At 44.5% G+C, this 18,391-nt stretch overlaps 1 protein-coding gene across 1 annotated transcript in view; it reads right to left on the bottom strand.

Moving 5' to 3' along the window:
• Window positions 1-16,798, bottom strand: part of LOC135554162 (A disintegrin and metalloproteinase with thrombospondin motifs 18-like) — a 50,515-nt gene extending 33,717 nt beyond the window's left edge. The window contains exons 1-3 of the mRNA XM_064986270.1: window positions 16,486-16,798; window positions 16,295-16,373; window positions 15,234-15,553 (exon numbers count right to left, since the gene is read on the bottom strand). Of these exons, the coding sequence (XP_064842342.1) occupies window positions 15,234-15,553; window positions 16,295-16,373; window positions 16,486-16,587 (501 nt within the window). The 5' untranslated portion in view covers window positions 16,588-16,798. The remainder of the gene's footprint in view (window positions 1-15,233; window positions 15,554-16,294; window positions 16,374-16,485) is intronic.
• Window positions 16,799-18,391: the final 1,593 nt, after the last annotated feature.

Below are 18,391 nucleotides of genomic sequence, written 5' to 3'. Positions count from 1 at the left end.
TACACTCCAAAGAAAGCAATAAAGTGTTGAGACAACCTTTCGGAGTCTGCCTGTAAAAACTCATTAAGGCGGGAGGCCATTACTCTTCAAGCATCAGCATGGTCCTGTTGACGGAGCTAGAACTGGCGGGGACTGAATCAATTTGATTAGCGAAAAGAGCCGAGCACAGCGGCATTCACTTTCCCTTTACATGTTAGAGGAGGGCCACGATGTATGAGATAGCCTCTCTATGGAACCCTGTCAGCAAGCCAACAACTGATTGAAAAGATCCAATATTGTCTCTTTGTCATCCTTCGAGGCAGATAGCTAGGCTTTTCTTCAACACCCTTCGTTCCCTGTGGTGTGTGTTTGTGTGCGTGCGCACGTATGTGTGTGTGTGTGTGTGTGTGTGTGTGTGTGTGTGTGTGTGTGTGTGTGTGTGTGTGTGTGTGTGTGTGTGTGTGTGTGTGTGTGTGTGTGTGTGTGTGTGTGTGTGTGTGTGTAGTTTGATGATTGCATGGAGCAATAGGTCGGGGAGGATGGGGTTTAGGTTCAACTCAAAAGTGACAATATCCTTTCATAAATTAGGCAATCAAGAACAGAACATAAGGCACCAAGCTACTGTAACACCTCTGAAAATGCATTTGACTTACTCACTAGTCAGGTTTCTGTCTATGGGCCATGTGCAACTGCTTCAGCACCAAGTCCTACATTTGGAAATCCGTAGCAATATGATCAATCTTTGAAAGTTTGACATATAGATACAGAACACCTTTCCAATTAATAAAACATGTATAATACATCAACTGTAGATTCCTTATTTATACCATCACACGATATGGAGGTGTAAAATATTATTTCAAACATCACCACAGGCTGACAGTTTTATTTATACTGAAAATAAATATAAACGCAACATACACCAATTTAAACGATTTTACTGTTCCCGTTCATATTGTCACACCCTGATCTGTTTCACCTGTCTTTGTGCTTGTCTCCACCGCCCTCCACGTGTCGCCCATCTTCCTAATTCTCCCCAGTGTATTTATACCTGGATCGATGGGAGGCTTCGAGGAAGTAGGAGGGAGAGGGAATCTGTGCCCTGTCGCCCTCGTTCGACCTTGATTCCCACCTTGCCTCCGAAGAAACCCGGAGACCCCAAAGTCTACATGTACGAGTGAACCCGACGTCACCCGAGTTCTCTCTGGAATCACCGAGGGCTGCCGAGGACTCCTTCGGAGTCCAGGCATCTGGGCAGGGCTAGATTGACTCTGGCTGAGCGCTTATGCCGACTCCACACCCAGAGTTGTCTATATTGTGGAGCTACGGGACATTTCGTAGCTACCTGCACATTAAAAACCCAGGCTCATCAAGAAGTGGCAAGTACTCTGGTGGACCATATGGATAACTTTTCCTCTCCCCTTACTCGCACCCCTTTCCATGCCATCCTGCTGTGGGGGAACCAGTCGAAATCTCTTCGGGTACTCATCGACTCTGGGGCCGATGAGAGTTTTTTTGGATGCTAACCTGGCATCCGAGCTGGGCATCCCCACCCAGCCCCTCTCCATTCCTATGGATGTTAGAATGCTGGACGTGTGCTCTATAGGCCGGGTCACTCACAATACCACTCCCATCAACCAGGGAACCACAGCGAGGCAATCCAATTTATGCTGATTAAGTCTACTCAGGTTCCTGTGGTATTGGGATTCTCTTGGCTCCAAAGACATAATCCCATCATAGACTGGACTGGTGGTGCCATTATGGGCGCCACGGCCATTGTCTGAAGTCAGCGCAGCCTGCCCAGGGACGTCTTCCTGTGTGCTCGGTAGTTTCCCCAGACCTCTCCACCATTCCATGTGCTCCATGGCTGACAGGTCCTCCATCGTCTCCTGGAGAACCAGCTTTTTGTGAAAGCGGGGAAATGCAGGGAAATCCATCGGCCCACCATCCCCTTCCTTGGTTACATCATCGATGCAAGGAATCTACAGATGGATCCCGGGAAGTTGAGAGCGGTGGTGGATTGGCCCCAGCCTACGTCCAGAATGCAGCTGCAACATTTCCTGGGATTTGCCAACTTTTATCTGGGGTAACAGCAGCCTGGCTTCCCCCCTGTCTGCACTCACCTCTCCCAAGGTTCCGTTCACATGGTCGCCAGCTGGGAACTCAAGCACCGCTTCACCACTGCTTCAATATTAGTTCATCCTGACCCGTCCCGTCAGTTTGTGGTAGAGGCCGATGCTTCAGCTTGCCCTGGACCTCAAGTTACATCCCTGCGCCTTCTTCTCCCATTGCATCAACGCCACGGAGAGGAACTACGATGTGGGGAATCGTGAAGATGGCGTTGGAGGGGTGGAAACGTTGGTTGGAGCGTGGGGAACATCTTTTCATTGTGTGGATGGACCACAAGAACCTGGAATATCTCCGCAACGCCATGCATCTCAATTCCAGGCAATTTTCACCCGGTTAAACCTCTCCCTGCCCTACTAACCAGGATCCAAGAACATCAAGCTGGATACGCTGTCAGGCCGATATAGCCCCATGGCTACACCCTCGGACCCCGAGACCATCCTTCCACCTCGTGTCTGGCGACTTTATTCAGCTGGGAAATGGGGAAGCAGGTCCGTGAGGCACAGCATTCCCAGCCTGACGCTGTCGGCTTGCCTGCCACCCGTACTCCAGTCAGACCCTGGCCTTTGTGTGGCAACACTTTTGGTGGCCTTCCATGGTCCCGAACGTCTCTGTGCTCGTTGCCACCTGCACGGTCTGTACGCAGAACAAGCCTCCTCGGCAAGTTCCGGGTGGTTTTCTTCAACCCCTTTCTGTCCCTCACCGTTTCTGGTCTCACATATCCCTGGACTTCGTCAAGGGTCTTCCCCCGTCTAATGGCAACACCACCATGATGACAGTGGACCGGTTTTCCAAAGCCGCCAACTTCATTACTCTCCCCAAGCTACCTTCTGCCAAAGAGATTGCCCAGCTCGTGGTTCAGCACTTCTTCTGGATCCATGGACTCCCAGTGGTATGGTCTCCGGTGGGGGCGCTCAGTTCTCATCCCGGTTCTGGAAGGCGTTCTGCACGCTCACTGGGTCGTTGGGCCAGCCTGTCCTCCGGTTTCCAACCGCAGTCCAACAGCCAGTTGGAGCGAGACAATCAAGAACTGGAGATGAATCTTCACTGCCTTGTCTCCGCCAAACCCAACCAGCTGGAGCCAGCAACTCGTGTGGGTTGAATACGCCCTCCACACCCTCCACTGCTCTGCCACTCATTACCTGTATTAACTGCACCTGTTTGAACTCGTTACCTGTATAAAAGACACCTGTCCACACACTCAATCAAACAGACTCCAACCTCTCCACAATGGCCAAGACCAGAGAGCTGTTTAAGGACATCTGGGATAAAATTGTAGACCTGTACAAGGCTGGGATGGGCTACAGGACAATAGGCAAGCAGCTTGGTGAGAAGGCAACAACTGTTGGCGCAATTATTCGAAAATTGAAGAAGTTCAAGATGATGGTCAATCACCCTCTGTCTAGGGCTCCATGCAAGATCTCACCTCGTAGGGCATCAATGATCATGAGGAAGGTGAGGGATCAGCCCAGAACTACACGGCAGGACCTGGTCAATGACCTGAAGAGAGCTGGGACCACAGTCTCAAAGAAAACCATTAGTAACACACTACACAGTCATGGATTAAAGTCCTGCAGCGCACGCAAGGTCCCCCTGCTCAAGCCAGCGCATGTCCAGGCCCATCTGAAGTTTGCCAATGACCATCTGGATAATCCAGAGGAGGAATGGGAGAAGGTCAGGTGTTCTGATGAGACAAAAATAGAGCTTTTTGGTCTAAACTCCACTCGCCGTGTTTGGAGGAAGAAGAAGGATGAGTACAACCCCAAGAACACCATCCCAACCGTAAAGCATTGAGGTGGAAACATCATTCTTTGGGGATGCTTTTCTGCAAAAGAGACAGGACGACTGCACCGTATTGAGGGTAGGATGGATGGGCCATGTGTTGCGAGATCTTGGGCAACAACCTCCTTCCCTCAGTAAGAGCATTGAAGATGGGTCATGGCTGGGTCTTCCAGCATGACAACGACCCGAAACACACAGCCAGGGCAACTAAGGAGTGGCTCCGTAAGAAGCATCTCAAGGTCCTGGAGTGGCCTAGCCAGTCTCCAGACCTGAACCCAATAGAACATTTTTGGAGGGAGCTGAAAGTCCGTATTGCCCCGCAAAACCCCCGAAACCTGAAGGATCTGGAGAAGGTCTGTATGGAGGAGTGGGCGGGCCAAAATCCCTGTTGCAGTGTGTGCAAACCTGGTCAAGAACTACAGGAAACGTATGATCTCTGTAATTGCAAACAAAGGTTTCTGTGCAAAATATTAAGTTCTGCCTTTCTGATGTATCAAATACTTATGTCATGCAATAAAATGCAAATTAATAAAAAAAATGTGATTTTCTGGATTTTTGTTTTAGATTCCGTCTCTCACAGTTGAAGTGTACCTAAAATTACAGACCTCTATATGCTTTGTAAGTAGGAAAACCTGCAAAATCGGCAGTGTATCAAATACTTGTTCTCCCCACTGTATATTTTATAATTAAAATACCTTTAGATCATTAGCCCCTCGGCTGTTCATCTTCTTTTTCCCCGTACCCTCCGTATTCATCCCACTTTTCATGTGTCTAGGATTAAACCTATGTCTCACAGCCCTTTGTCTCCTGTTCCCAGGCCCACCCCTCTCCCCCATCTCATCGTGGGCCAACTGGCGTACAAGGTGAGGCACCTCCTGAAGGTTCGGCCGCGGGGAAGGGGATGCTAGTAGCTGGTTGACTGGGAGGGTTATGGCTCGGAGGAGAGGTGCTGGGTCCCCATATTGGACATCCAATATGGTCAACCAGTTATGTGCCCAGGTAGGATACCAGATGGCGCCCCTGGGGGGGTTTACAGTCACACCCTGATCTGTTTCACCTGTCTTTGTGCTTGTCTCAACCCCCCCTCCAGGTGTTGCCTATCTTCTTCATTATCCCCAGTGTATTTATTCCTGTGTTCTCTGTTTGTCTACTGCCAGTTCGTGTTGTCTTGTCAGGTCTTACCCACGTTTTCCCATCTTCCTGCTTTCTCAAGATCTGTTTCCTAGTTTCCCCAGTTCTGACCATTCTGCCTGCCCTGACCCTGAGCCTTATCTTGGCAAAGGATAAACGCTCACTGACAGGGATGTTAAAACTTATTGGTGTCAGGGGGCAGTATTTTCACATCCGGATGAAATGCATGCCCAAATTCAACTACCTGCTACTCATCCCCAGAAGATAATATATGCATATTATTAGTATATAGTATATATTATATTTTATATATTATATATATATATATATATTAGATTTGGATAGAAAACCCTCTGATATTTCTAAAACTGTTTGAATCATGTCTTTGAGTAAAACCCCGAGGACACTTTTGAGGTCACTCTCTCTTTTCAATGAGTTTCATTGGGAATCCAGATTTCTAAGGGTCGTTCTTGCAGTTCCTACTGCTTCCACTGGATGTCAACAGTCTTTAGAAATTGGTTAAGGTTTTTCCTTTGTGTAATGAAGAAGTAGCCCTGTTCAGAACGAGGGTCACTTCAAGTGTACTGTTAGATAGAGGTGCGTGACCAGAATGCTAGCTACAGTTTGTTTTCCTCCTGTATTGAACACAGATCATCCCGTCTACAATTTGATTGATTATTTACGTAAAAAAATAACTAAAGTTGGGCATCGCAGTGCTAGCTGTGCCACCAGAGACTCAATTGGCCTAGCATCGTCAGGATTAGGGAGGGTTTGGCCGGTAGGGATATCCTTGTCTCATCGCGCACCAGCGACTCCTGTGGTGGGCCGGGCGCAGTGCACGCTAACTAGGTCGCCAGGTGCACGGTGTTTCCTCCGACACATTGGCGAGGCTGGATTCCGGGTTGGATGCGCGCTGTGTTAAGAAGCAGTGCGGCTTGGTGGGTTGTGTTTCGGAGGACGCATGGCTTTCAACCACAAAATTGAGGAGAAAAGGGGGTAAAATTCAACAACAACAAAAAATACCTAAAGTTGTATTACAAAAGTAGTTTGAAATGTTTTGGCAAAGTTTACCGGTAACTTTTGAGATATTTTGTAGTCACGTTGCGCAAGTTGGAACCGGTGTTTTTCTGGATCAAACGCACCAAATAAATTGACATTTTGGATATATATAGACGGAATTAATCGAACAAAATGACTATTTGTGATGTTTATGGGACTTATTGGAGTGCCAACTAAAGAAGCTCGTCAAAGGTAAGACATGATTTCTATTTTTATTTCTACGTTTTGTGTCACGCCTACAGGGTTGCTTTCTCTCTTTGTTTACGGAGGTGCTATCCTCAGATAATAGCATCGTTTGCTTTTTCTGAAAAGCCTTTTTGAAATCTGACATGTTGGCTGGATTCACAACAAGTGTAGCTTTAATTTGGTATCTTACGTGTGATTTCATGAAAGTTTGATTTTTATAGTAATTTATTTGAATTTGGCGCTCTGCATTGTCACTGGCTTTTGGCCAAGTGGGTGTCCCACATATCCCAGAGCGGTTTTTCACAAACTTGCTTACAACATTTGAGAGAAATAAGGTTTTTGTGCATATATGAACATTTCTAGGAACTTTAATTTCAGCTCATGAAACATGGGACCAACACTTCACATGTTGCGTTTATAGTTTTGTCCAGTGTAGTTTTGAATGAGTTCAAGTTGTGCAATTTGCAACAGCACTTCAGTTTAAGGTTTGCAATATAAGACAAGAACACAGTTAACATTAATCTGGCAGCCACGACCGCATCCAAGACGTTCTAGAAGAGTATGCTGTGCTGTGCTAGCTGAGCGTGCATTTATCGCAGTCCGTGAAATGTGTCATGTTGCTGTAGAATGAAGAGGCTTGTGGGTTTGGTTTATTCCGCCTGGCAGAGCGACCAGACAGACAGGCTGAGAAACACCCTGGCCTCTGACAGGCAATCAGTTCACTACTGTGGATGTTCATGTCAGCAGGGAAAGAGAGCGTTAGACAGCGCTGGTGTTCAGGATGTATCCACCTGGCCTCATCCACTGTGAGTTACAAACAGAGGAATAATGGTGAAATGGACTCTGTAAGCATTGGCAGACTAGGGAAAAAAAGATGTATTTTCTTTTGGTCAGCACTACTATATTATTATGTACTGCCTAGTCATTCGTTTATGTGATGATGTGATTTCATGAGACAGAGAAAGAACCGAGTGAAGAGAGGTGAATGAAGAAAAATGAATTCCTTTTTCTTGGTTTCCCCAAACCTCTGTCCTTTCTCTCATTTGATGACCAACTTAAGCAGTTCATTCCACTCTCTGACCATGTCCGAGATCGTTGACTAGAGTGCTGAACCTCACACATTCCGTCTGGCCATGGAATACCATTTAATCTCACCCCCTACTCCCCAAATCCAGCTCAAATAGCTGTGCATTGTCATCCACACCCCCCAAACCCCTCACACCCCATGACCCCTGTCCATTCTCTATGTGTGACACCCACCTCCCCCTTCACCCTCCTGATCCACATTTCCCCAGACTAGCAGGTGGCAAAGTAAACATATGCGCACAAAGCGGGAGCCATGCAGAAGCTCTTGTTGTGAAAACAGTGGCGGGCCATGGCAGACTGCCACCATGCACAGGCATCCGCTCCCAGACTCCCACCTCCTGGGACAGGACAGGGGGACAACGGGGGCACTCTGGGGAGGCCAAGTCCACCATAATCCCATCCATCTCTCTTCCCCCAGGACCTGACAGAACCACCAAACCACCTCGTATCGCTCATTCCTCCCCCGATGAGGATCAAAAGGCCCTGTGTGTGACCCAGGGGCTCTTGTCAAACTTGGTTCTGTTTCTCCCATGATAGTAATGGGCAGTAATGGCTTCGGGCGTCCGTCGATGTCTGTCAGCCTCGTTCTCTGTGTTGCTCCAGTGCTTTGTTGAGGCAGAGTGATTTCCCTTTCCGACTGATGGGTTTCAATCAAAGGGGTTTTACACTAAATGCAGTGACGTCTATTTTGGCCTAGCCACCGGGTACCTTGTGTGCCTTGCCTTCCTGTGTCACATTTTCCTCCTTGCTCTCTAACGTGACTTCGGCAGAGCCCCACAGGCCTTAGAAAATTGTGTCCAGACAGAGAGAGAATAACCGTACGGGATGTCTTCAGCACAGCTGGGCAGCCAGAACAGCCAGGACCCCTCCCTGTGAACCAGCCTTAGCTCGCTCCCGACACAGGCCATAATCAAGGAGTAGACAGTGTGAGGACACTGACAAACATGGTGAGGATACATAATGCTATACTGGATTTAGAAACCATTCCACTGGCTTAATAGCCACAAGACTTGATTGCAACCCTCACTGTCATTTCATTACACTTTTCCACTGCACTGTAAAGATCTGGCAGCCGGGTCAGTCTGGTGCCTGCTCCATCCCTTTGAACTGACAAGTTTAGGGATCTCACCAACTAACTCACAGCACACTGTCAAGCAATATAGGCCCATGCATGGATATATGGATGCTATTTGTATAAATCTTGGCTATGCGTTACATCAATAAAGATATTATATTTTCTGCTATTTTTTGCAGTGGTGATAGTCGTAGTAGTTCATCCCAGATGAGCCCATTTTTAACATTTGCATATGTTTTGTACAGCTACCCTGGACTCCATTTTTAACATTTGCAAATGTTTTGTACAGCTACCCTGGGCTAAGCTTGTCACATTAACAAATCTGTCAGCGACAGAATTACTCACACAGACTGAAACTGTAAAAGAGTCAAAGATGGAGGAGACAAAGAACCTCTTCCAGGTTCTAACCTCTATCTGTGTACAGTCTGTTAGCAGATTAGCCTGGAATCTCGCTAGCCACTTCCTGTTGTAATGTGCCTCCCCCCCTTTAACCCACAACAAAGTTAACCAACACCCTGGAGCAAATCCACCGTTAGCTAGCTAGCGCTTCCCATTGTCTGCCAACCCCACCCACCACCTCACACTCAATTATCACACATGTATTCCATTTGTCTCAGAAACATACCACACTTTACTATAAAATATCTAATAGGAGGAAATTGATTCCATCTGTCGCGGTGTGGTGCGTCTCTCTTCTTGTTCTGCCTGAAATATATGTGAGAGTCCTGCGAAGACTAGCAGAACTGTAAGATGACATGTAAAAGTACAACACTGAAGGGATAACATGCCTTGAAATCATAAACATACTCGTAGCCATAAAATATCAGTCACATCAGATACTAATACCTCAATGTACTGTATTTTTTCAGGCAATACATTTAATACATGTTTTGTTATGTTTAGTAACATGCTGTGAAATGGATGTTATTCATGATAACATATGTCATCTGAAAAGTACTTGAGATGTATTGAATTTCACTGGGAGTAGAGAGACACCAGGTCCTCAGGCTTCAGGGAAAGCTGGCATACCTCTAGTGATCTCCTTAAATGTACACGTGTAAGAGTCACACAGATTAGAGGGAGATGTCCTCTGTTCAACGCCAGTCTATTTCTCCTCAGACAGTAGACAGTAGACAGTTTTCCGAACCCAACAGTCTACATGTTGGAAGTTAGCTAACACACCGATGGTCTCAGAGGACTTTCCTATGGAAGCTATTACGACATGACTTTGCTTTTGTTTTCATGTGGTTTTCCGAGGCCTGTGACTACATACTATAACCTTACACATTTCGACCATGCATGTTTTCAGTGTTAGTACGGGACACAATTTATAGCTCGTTCCTTAGGGTCTGTCGCGGGGGGAAAACGTAATTAGCTTGTTTTTGTGTAAACTGTAGCTGCTTTTAAGGCTCCCAGCCATGACATTATATTTTAAGTTAGTAAGCGCTTACATGCCATTAAAGACTGGGAGAGATGTGTGAGAAACTCAAAGCCAGTGATTATAAAGCTCTAAAACACATCTGCACTCCAGCTCAGCGTTACATGTGACCACAGTGTCGGTGAATGCAGACCAGAGCATCCACATCACTCAGCTTCTGTCAGCTATGGTAAAAGGATACAGGCCATTATCAGTCCAAAATACAGCCCACGTCTGTGTGAGCGGTCTATGTCTCCATGTCTATCATTCGACCTGGCCCATAATGATTTGAGTTTGCCTCAGCGTTAGCATAGAGCATTCCACAGAGTGTGTGGCGTCACTAATTGCCTTTAAAGAGCATAGACACCCACGGAGCAACTCTTGTTCTCCAAATAAAGCAGAGGTGGGCCTGGAAACACCATGGCTAATGATGTTATACAGCCCCCTTATCAGCTGAATCGAATGGGCAAGGTTCAACTCATTTTCCTGTCAGACCAGTTGGGACCAAGCAACTTCCTCTGACAGTGGATGATGACTCTGCAGGTGGCCAAGTTGGGAAGTCCACTATTTCTGGCACTCAGTCAATCCCAAACTCACAAGAGGTCAGAAATAGAGAGAAGAAGAGGATATGAGGGGAAAAGAGAAATGGATTCAATCTTAAAGTAAATATGGGATATACTGTATATGGTCCTGTGTTCAATTTAGCTAACACCTTTACTATTACCATTGTTTCCAGTACCCTGCCCTGAACCACAGACACGGTCACTAGCCGGCTAACATACAGTACTCTCTACCCTGCACCTTTGAGACCGTTGCCCTTGTACAGTCATTGAACACGGGTCACTTTAATCATGTGTACATACTGTTTAACCCACTTTATATGTATATACTGTATTCTAGTCATGTCCATCCTATACAGCTGATTGGGGACTTTATTACGGATGAATGTGCTTTTTCTTTCTGCTTGCATTTTGTATTTATATTTGATGTGTGTGTTTTCTGTCATTTCTGTAAAAGAGGCCGTTGTCTCAGTATAACTCGCTGATAAAATAAAGGTAAAAAATAAAAATCACTGCTATACACACCAGTTCTATTCATATACTATCAATACACCCCATTCAAATACATATATATTATTTTGATTCTGGACTCAGGTCCGGAAGCTAATTTCCTGCAATTCTGTCCATTTTTCTATTGGGTTTTGTACTGTGTATTTCAATAATTTATTCTCTCATTCTAATTTTTTTAATACTGTACATTTCATTTTATTGACACTGTTTATACACACTGCACATTTTTTGTATATACTGGATTCTTGACATAGCTCACTCTGGTATATCTACAACTGTACATATAATTCCTAGAATATCTTGTGTAAATTCATCCAGTGTAGATATGCAGAGATTGCATTTGGATTACTGTTACAGTGCTATTTGGGTTGTTACTAGGATTCGTTATGACATTTCTTAATTTCTTAATTTTTTACTTTTTGGATTATGTGTGTAGTGTCTTGTATTGCATCGTATTGCTGCACTGTTGGAGCTAGAAACACCAGCATTTAGCTGCACCTGTGATAACATCTGCAAAATCGGTGTACGCAACCAATAAACGTTGATTTGATTTGTTCTGCAACCATGTTTGTGCACGTCTTATACACAGAGACAAATGTTCACTAAAGCAGCCATACCGGTCAACACACTATCCTCATCTCACAACAAGCCAGAACCGCTGTTGGAAAATAACATATTGTCTAACAAAAGCTGTACTGCATCTACTGTGCTGACACAGACGCGTCGAGGAATATGTATGGATTCTGCTTTGTGAAGTGACGACCACTTCAGCGCTCCTCATTCGTCTTGCGTGAGAAAACCCGAGCACAATGCCTGTGACAAGAGCAGAATGGCGAGGGCCTGGCTCCCTCTCCTACTGGCATCTAGCGGTGGGCACTACATCACTGTCACCACAGAGACCACCAGGGAATCGCCCTCTGCAGCGCTCACAACACGACCGGCTCACGTCGTATGTGGCATAACAGCCTATGAGTTATGAGAGGGACGAGGGAGCCATTGTAACTACAGAGGCCCAACAGACGTTCCAATTTGTCCAGTCCTCTTATGAAAATGGACAAGTACAAATGCCCAAAGCCCTACCTGAGAATCCCTCATCACGTATCAGGCTCAGCCCTACTGCCTGTATGCCCTGCATCCATATGGAGCCCATTGTGGGGAGATGGAGCCCATGGGACACTGAGCAGAGAGAGTTGTGGCTTACAGTAGGTCATATGTGGTGCTGAGAAAGAACTGATCTGCAGCCATCTTGTTTATTTCAGGCCTGTGCACAGCATTTAAATATGATACTCTCCAAAGAAAAGTTCACTCCAGGACAATCATTTATGGCCACCACATCACCTATAAATCATGTTTTGTAATATATGTAGGACTATACTAATCCCAATTATAATCCTAATAAACCGGTTATATGACCAATATCACACCACGGGAAGGGAATGACCGTCTTTTTTTTCTCACACGCCGGAACGTCCTGCGACTTACACCTCATCGAGACAGACAAATGTGCATGTCTGCTGATACGTTTCCTTTCCTCAGTTCATTGTTAATGGATATCACAACTGTCCATGAGTGCTATTCCACACTCTAGGGTGTCAACGGCATCAATAAGGCACTAAGCAAAATAAACAACTTGCTTTGAGGTGTCTGAGAGCAAAACGCTGGGGAATGAGAGAAAGAAAGAGAAAAGGGGGAGTTTTCACACTCATCCCCTAGTACCTGGGGGTCATTAAAAAGACCCCTAGTACACATCCAAACAGACTCAATTACCCCCCTAATTAGAACAGGTCTACAACTCCACAGGGGTTGTGGGAAAATAATACACCTAGACCTCTCAGGCTAATTTCTAAAGCAAAGAACAACAAAAACGTGTTCTCGGAATATATGTGGTTACCTAAGCGAAAGTGACCTGCTTCAATAAGAAACACTGAAAGGAGAGATGCCTGGCAGAGACCACATTTACATGCACACAGTATTCCGGATGGTAACTCATAGCCCGGTTTTAGTCTTACTCAGGATAAGCTGCAACCCACTCACGAGTATCCCTGTATCTGTAAATAAACAGAATATTCCTAATTTAAGATCATATGGGTTAAATGGAATATGAACTGAAATATGGACACAGACTGTAGGCCTATAACCTCTCACACATAGAGTAATATAATATGAACTCTTGCAGAATTATGCATTTCTTGCTGTAAAATTATACAACAAATGTTCATTTTGTCTCGGCAACAGGAGTATCAAGTATCTCTTGAGAAAAAGTGACAGCGCGTGTAATGTGTTATCTTTGACGCTGTTATGCAAGCAGACTATTGCAACCACATAAAATATGCGCCCAAGACGAACTTGAAGTCTTATCAGAAATGTGTTTCATCGTTTTCTCAGCTAACACTTCAACTTTAAAAGGTGTGGCTGTAACTCTATAGATTAGAGAGACACGCACAGCCTAACGTGGAAGAGGGGGCTTGGGAAAGGTCATGGTCGAGTTTGTCATGGTCGGACACGCTTAGCCAGAGAGCCGGAATCCGCTGAAGGGGCAATCTAAAGGCTCAACAGCCAAACAATATAGCTGGTCCACACACCACTGCTCTCGCCGTCCAATGAGATAATAAATGACATATTAAAGAAGGTCTCAGAGAGTGCATCCAAGCCTACTGGTCGTGGGCTGGAACAGTTCTTGTTGAGTTCAGTTCAGCTCTTGGGGACTGCTCCTTGTGAGGAAGGGCTGGCTCTGTCACCCAGTGTACGGAGTGTGGTGGCCTGAGGAGGACAGCAGAGCTCTAATTGATCTCTCCCTGCATTCACAGAGGAATGGGACAGCAGCTTTGAACTTGCACTACAGAGGAACTGAGACCAGCACGACCCTGAAAGAGAGAGTGACTGAGGTCAACCACCGTGGCCTCTGGTACCAGAGAATGCAGGCAGAAAACTCCTGTGTGCAACCAGCAATAGCTGTACTAGTTTTTATTGTTTTTATCTGGTGTCTTTAAGTCATTTGAGGTCAGCAGAAAAGAGAAAAAGAGAAAATACTATTGACACACAAAGGAAGTACATGTCCTTCTCATGAGGAATGTAATTAAAAACACCATGTTAAATTATTCAGGATTTACTAAGCAAATCCCCTATCCCCGGTCTTAATACAGAGTCTGCCTGTTCTTGATTTAAAAACAGAATCCCCCTCCATCTGCTAGAGGCATGATGCTGTCAAACAGTAGTTAAGAGAACCAGCGTGGGCAGACTGACCGACCCTGAGCCTGTCTGTCTGTGTGCCAGCAGTGGGGACCTACTGTACACTACCACAGAGAGGGCCCTCCATAGGCCCATAGAGAGAGCAACCATCCTCCCTAGGAGCGCCACTCCAAACTCGGAATGAACATTCTCATTCTTGCACAAAAACAAAATCAAGCTCTCACCCAAACAGGCTGCCAGTTATCCTCCGTTTCTGGGCAAAAGAAGCTGCTGAGGATCAATGGGGATGAATGGGTCCTCATTTGTACTTAATCCAAAGCTCCTCGTGAAGGGGAGATGACATGTGGGGTTAAAGTCCTCCAGGCTATGCACTCTTTCAGTGTAACAGACAGACCTTCTTTCCGGCGCATTTTTTTTTCCCAATCTTCCCCCTTTTTTTCCAGTTTTAATGTACTACTGTAAAAGTAGGTATTTTAATGTGGCTCTCCCTCCTTTCCGTCTGAAATCTAAAAGTAGAAGCACATTTTACGTAATGGTGGACTAAGTGAATTTCTGATGGCCCTCGGGTCATCCTTGGGAGAGAAAAAAAAGAAAATGGGGAGGAGAAAACAGGTCAAAGAGTCCTTCCAGTCTATTCAATTGCAACTGCTCCCAAATTACATTGTGTCCTTGCACAGTTTTAAAAGAATGGGTCACTGCTGTTTTATTGTGGGGAAGCTACTACTAATGAAAGGGACAATACAAAGAGTAGCACTGCCAGCCAAGCGGCTGAAACTTCACCCTGGGTTTAATTGTACTGAACAAGGGAGATGGGGAAGCAGGGCAAACAAGGGACAAAATAGCAGGCAGCAGAAGAGGTAGATGCTATTGGCAAAAATAAAGGTATGTTTTATGGAGGCCTAGTGTCCGGGGTGGGACATGTAATCTGCGTGTCCAACCTGAGGGAGGAAATAGTGAAAGAGGCACTAAGGCCAGCAATTTAAAAAACAGAACTGTCTCTTACGTTGCATATTATAAAGGTGGTTTGATTGACACAAGATGCAATCCATGAAAAGTCTAAATCACAAGAAATAAAAACAGGTGAATGTTTCCTGACACAGGATCAAGTGTAAGGACTCAAGGGGACACTTACCAAGCCAGAACATGTAGATATGGCTGCAGAGGAAGCTGTGAAGTTGTGTATAAATCCCTGATACAAGCAGTCCTGATGGGCTGGCTCCTGTGCCAATGTGGTGATGCCCTCTGTCCCCAGTACCTGTACTGTGAAGCCCTCTGCCACTACCATGGAAGGCTGTAAGTCCAGGTGCATGTCCCACCCGAAGGCAGATAGACTGTAGTGTACAGGGCCCCTCATGGATGGCAGGGACCTCTTATTCCGGCCTCGCCGCAGCATATCGTGGGTCACATACCCACCCTGAGCATCCACCTCAATTGGCGTCACAAACACGTAATCTGAAGGAGAACCACAGAGAAGGTCACTTACCAAACCCACATCCAATGGGTTCATCTTATTTGCACAAAGCATTTGCACAAATCTCAATTCCCTCTAGTCTAATTATACTGATCACAGTATAATTGGTCAAACAGTGTCATAATATTTAACGGATTTATGAGGGGAGTATTAGACATCATCAAATCATGTTTCAGATCCAAAAGTCATAAACGTTATTCCACTATCATAGCCTATATCAATATAATAAACATGTATTCAATAAGAACAAGGAGACACCCATTATTTAGAAACAGTATCAGACGCCACGTAGGCCTAATAGGAACGCCCAGAAACAAATCCAGATCGTTTTTTACAGTCACATCCACTCTCACTGGTAAATCAAAGAATGTAAATCATCTAAACTTGACCCGCCCCGTATCCGGCTGCTCAATGAGGAAACTTCTGCAGGGAATTCCTTCACCGGCATAACGCGCGTGGCTAAAGTTTACCAGCCAAGAAGATGAGAGGCAGTATGCGCGCAAGACACCATGAGCGCTTTAACTGGCGACTCATCGATAAACCTGACACACCAAATACAAGTAATGCGTTTTATTATTTCTGAACAGTAGCTATGTTATTGTTTCATTCTAAAGGATTGTAAAAAAAAATAACAGACTGTTGCAGACTACAATGCTGTTAGTTAACATTTTCTTATCTGTTATGGAGATAAGTAAACAACCGGCCCGTGCAAAAATACGAACCGTGATTCAGTCCACTGGTGTCACTGGCAAAAGTGGACGAAACAGAGTAAATGGAATGTGAGCAGTAGATATGCAGCGTCTGCAAAACGACAGGTATGAACAAGTTAATGGCACAACATGCGCAACAGTTTACTGTAACAGGCAGCCTACTGCAATTTAAACGTGTATCTGATTATACAGTTGTCACCTGCCTTCAATGTGTTCCAGAACCACAGAGTGGATAAAATCTTCACTGATGTGCAGCTGACAAGTGGGATAGGCAAAGTCCATAGCAAAAGAAAAAGGCAATCCATGTTGGCATGCAATACCTCCTCTGTTACCTCCTCAACAAACACACAAGTAATAACCTGCGGCAGCGCATAATGCAACTGTAAGACATTGCTAGTTTCTTTAGGTTCCTTTTACATATAATCACGTCAAGTCCGCCGGGTCCATTTGGCTGTGCCTGGAGAGGTAAAGCGCACTCGTGCGTCTATCTGAAACAGGTAGCAAATCGCCGGAGTGCTGACTGTGCTCTCTATAGTGAACAGTGACAGTCAGCTCCTGCAGACTGTAAAGCAGCAGTAGCACCCGCGGGTGGAAACGAAGCGGGGCCAATCAGCAAAGAGCATCATCTTCTCTGAGATAAGTAGTCTACTGTCGTGTAGGAAAGCTCTTTGGCTCAGTGTTGAGTTGAACAAATTCGTGCTCCCCACACAATCCACAGGGCAAAAACGGGTTAAATCAACGTTGTTTCCACGTAATTTTAACCCAAACAAATATATGTGATAATGTTGAATCAACGTGGAAAACAAATTGGATTTGCAAAAAGTCATCAACATAAGTGGATTTCATATTTTTTTTCACCCAGTTTTGAGAGCTAAATCCAATGGCATTATGATTTTTTTTTTGTTGATTTCACGATGAATTGACCTTAGTTGACAACTAACCAAATGTAAATCAAAACAAGACGTTGAACTGACGTCTATGACCAGTGGAAATGATATAGAGATGTTAAATGAATATTTCAGGTCCAAGCAACTTTCCACACCAAGGAAAATACAGAAAGTATTTGATTGGATACGAATTGTGTAGCCTATAATTCAAGGTCAGATTTTCATTCCACTTTAAAAGTATTATAATAAATTGCCCACCTGACAGACCTTTGTATGAAATTTAATTATCAAATCTCATTTTTGCAAATGTGATTTTTTCACTTGTCCAGTGTGTGTTTACACATGATTTGAACACTTGTTCTGATCATTTTGCACTTGCTTTTTCCAAGTGTGAAATGGCATTTTTTGTTCACATGTTCTTTACACCTGTCCAGGGTGCATTTACAGGGGACTAGAACACTTGTTATTTTTACACATGTTTATTATACCTGTTCAGCCTATTGGGTAAGTAATGGCGTTTTTGTAGTTGTTTTTGGATAATTGGTGAAGACAACTTATTTGGTAGAATTTAAGCATTTATGTATTGAAAAAAGCACAGCTTTATTTTTCTTAATTTTAATTAGCTATCCATCATTTTTCCTTGTCTGAAGTATCAAACTCTAAGTCCATGTAAAAAAAATAAAAAATGATGACACTTTCCATCCACCAGATGGGATTGTTTTGAGAAAAGTACCCTACTTCTCCAAAACCCCATTTGTTTGATAAATAAATTAAAGCAATAATAGTCACTGTACCTTCCAAACCACAAAGGCTGGATTAAAATGTTTTCTAAAAAGGAATTTATAAACTGTTAAGGAGGCAACGGAGGAAAGGACCAGGGTGCAAATTCTGGTTTCTCGTGAATTCTCCATTCCTCCTCCAATGTATTCCATTTTTCCCACTTCCTCGCCAGACAGTTGCAACAAACTATTTTTAAAAATGTGCTAATTTCATTAATCTACTACATTTTAAAAATGGTAGTAGACCTTTACAGTAGACATTTCCCCGACCATAGTCTAGCTCAAAAATAATGAGACTTTTTCAGTATGCAAAAAGTAACAGTACAAAACATATATTATTTTAGCAAACATAAAATCATAAGTGAGTTTTGACTGAATATATATTTAATAAATGTTTCAAAACAATACAAAATTACTCACATCAGGCATAAAAAACATTAGAA

This window comes from Oncorhynchus masou, chromosome 2 (genome assembly GCF_036934945.1).
Source record: "Oncorhynchus masou masou isolate Uvic2021 chromosome 2, UVic_Omas_1.1, whole genome shotgun sequence".
Classification (NCBI taxonomy): Eukaryota; Metazoa; Chordata; class Actinopteri; order Salmoniformes; family Salmonidae; genus Oncorhynchus; species Oncorhynchus masou.
The sequence above is the reverse complement of the archived record's forward strand: the minus strand, read 5'-3'. Positions and strand labels throughout refer to the sequence as shown.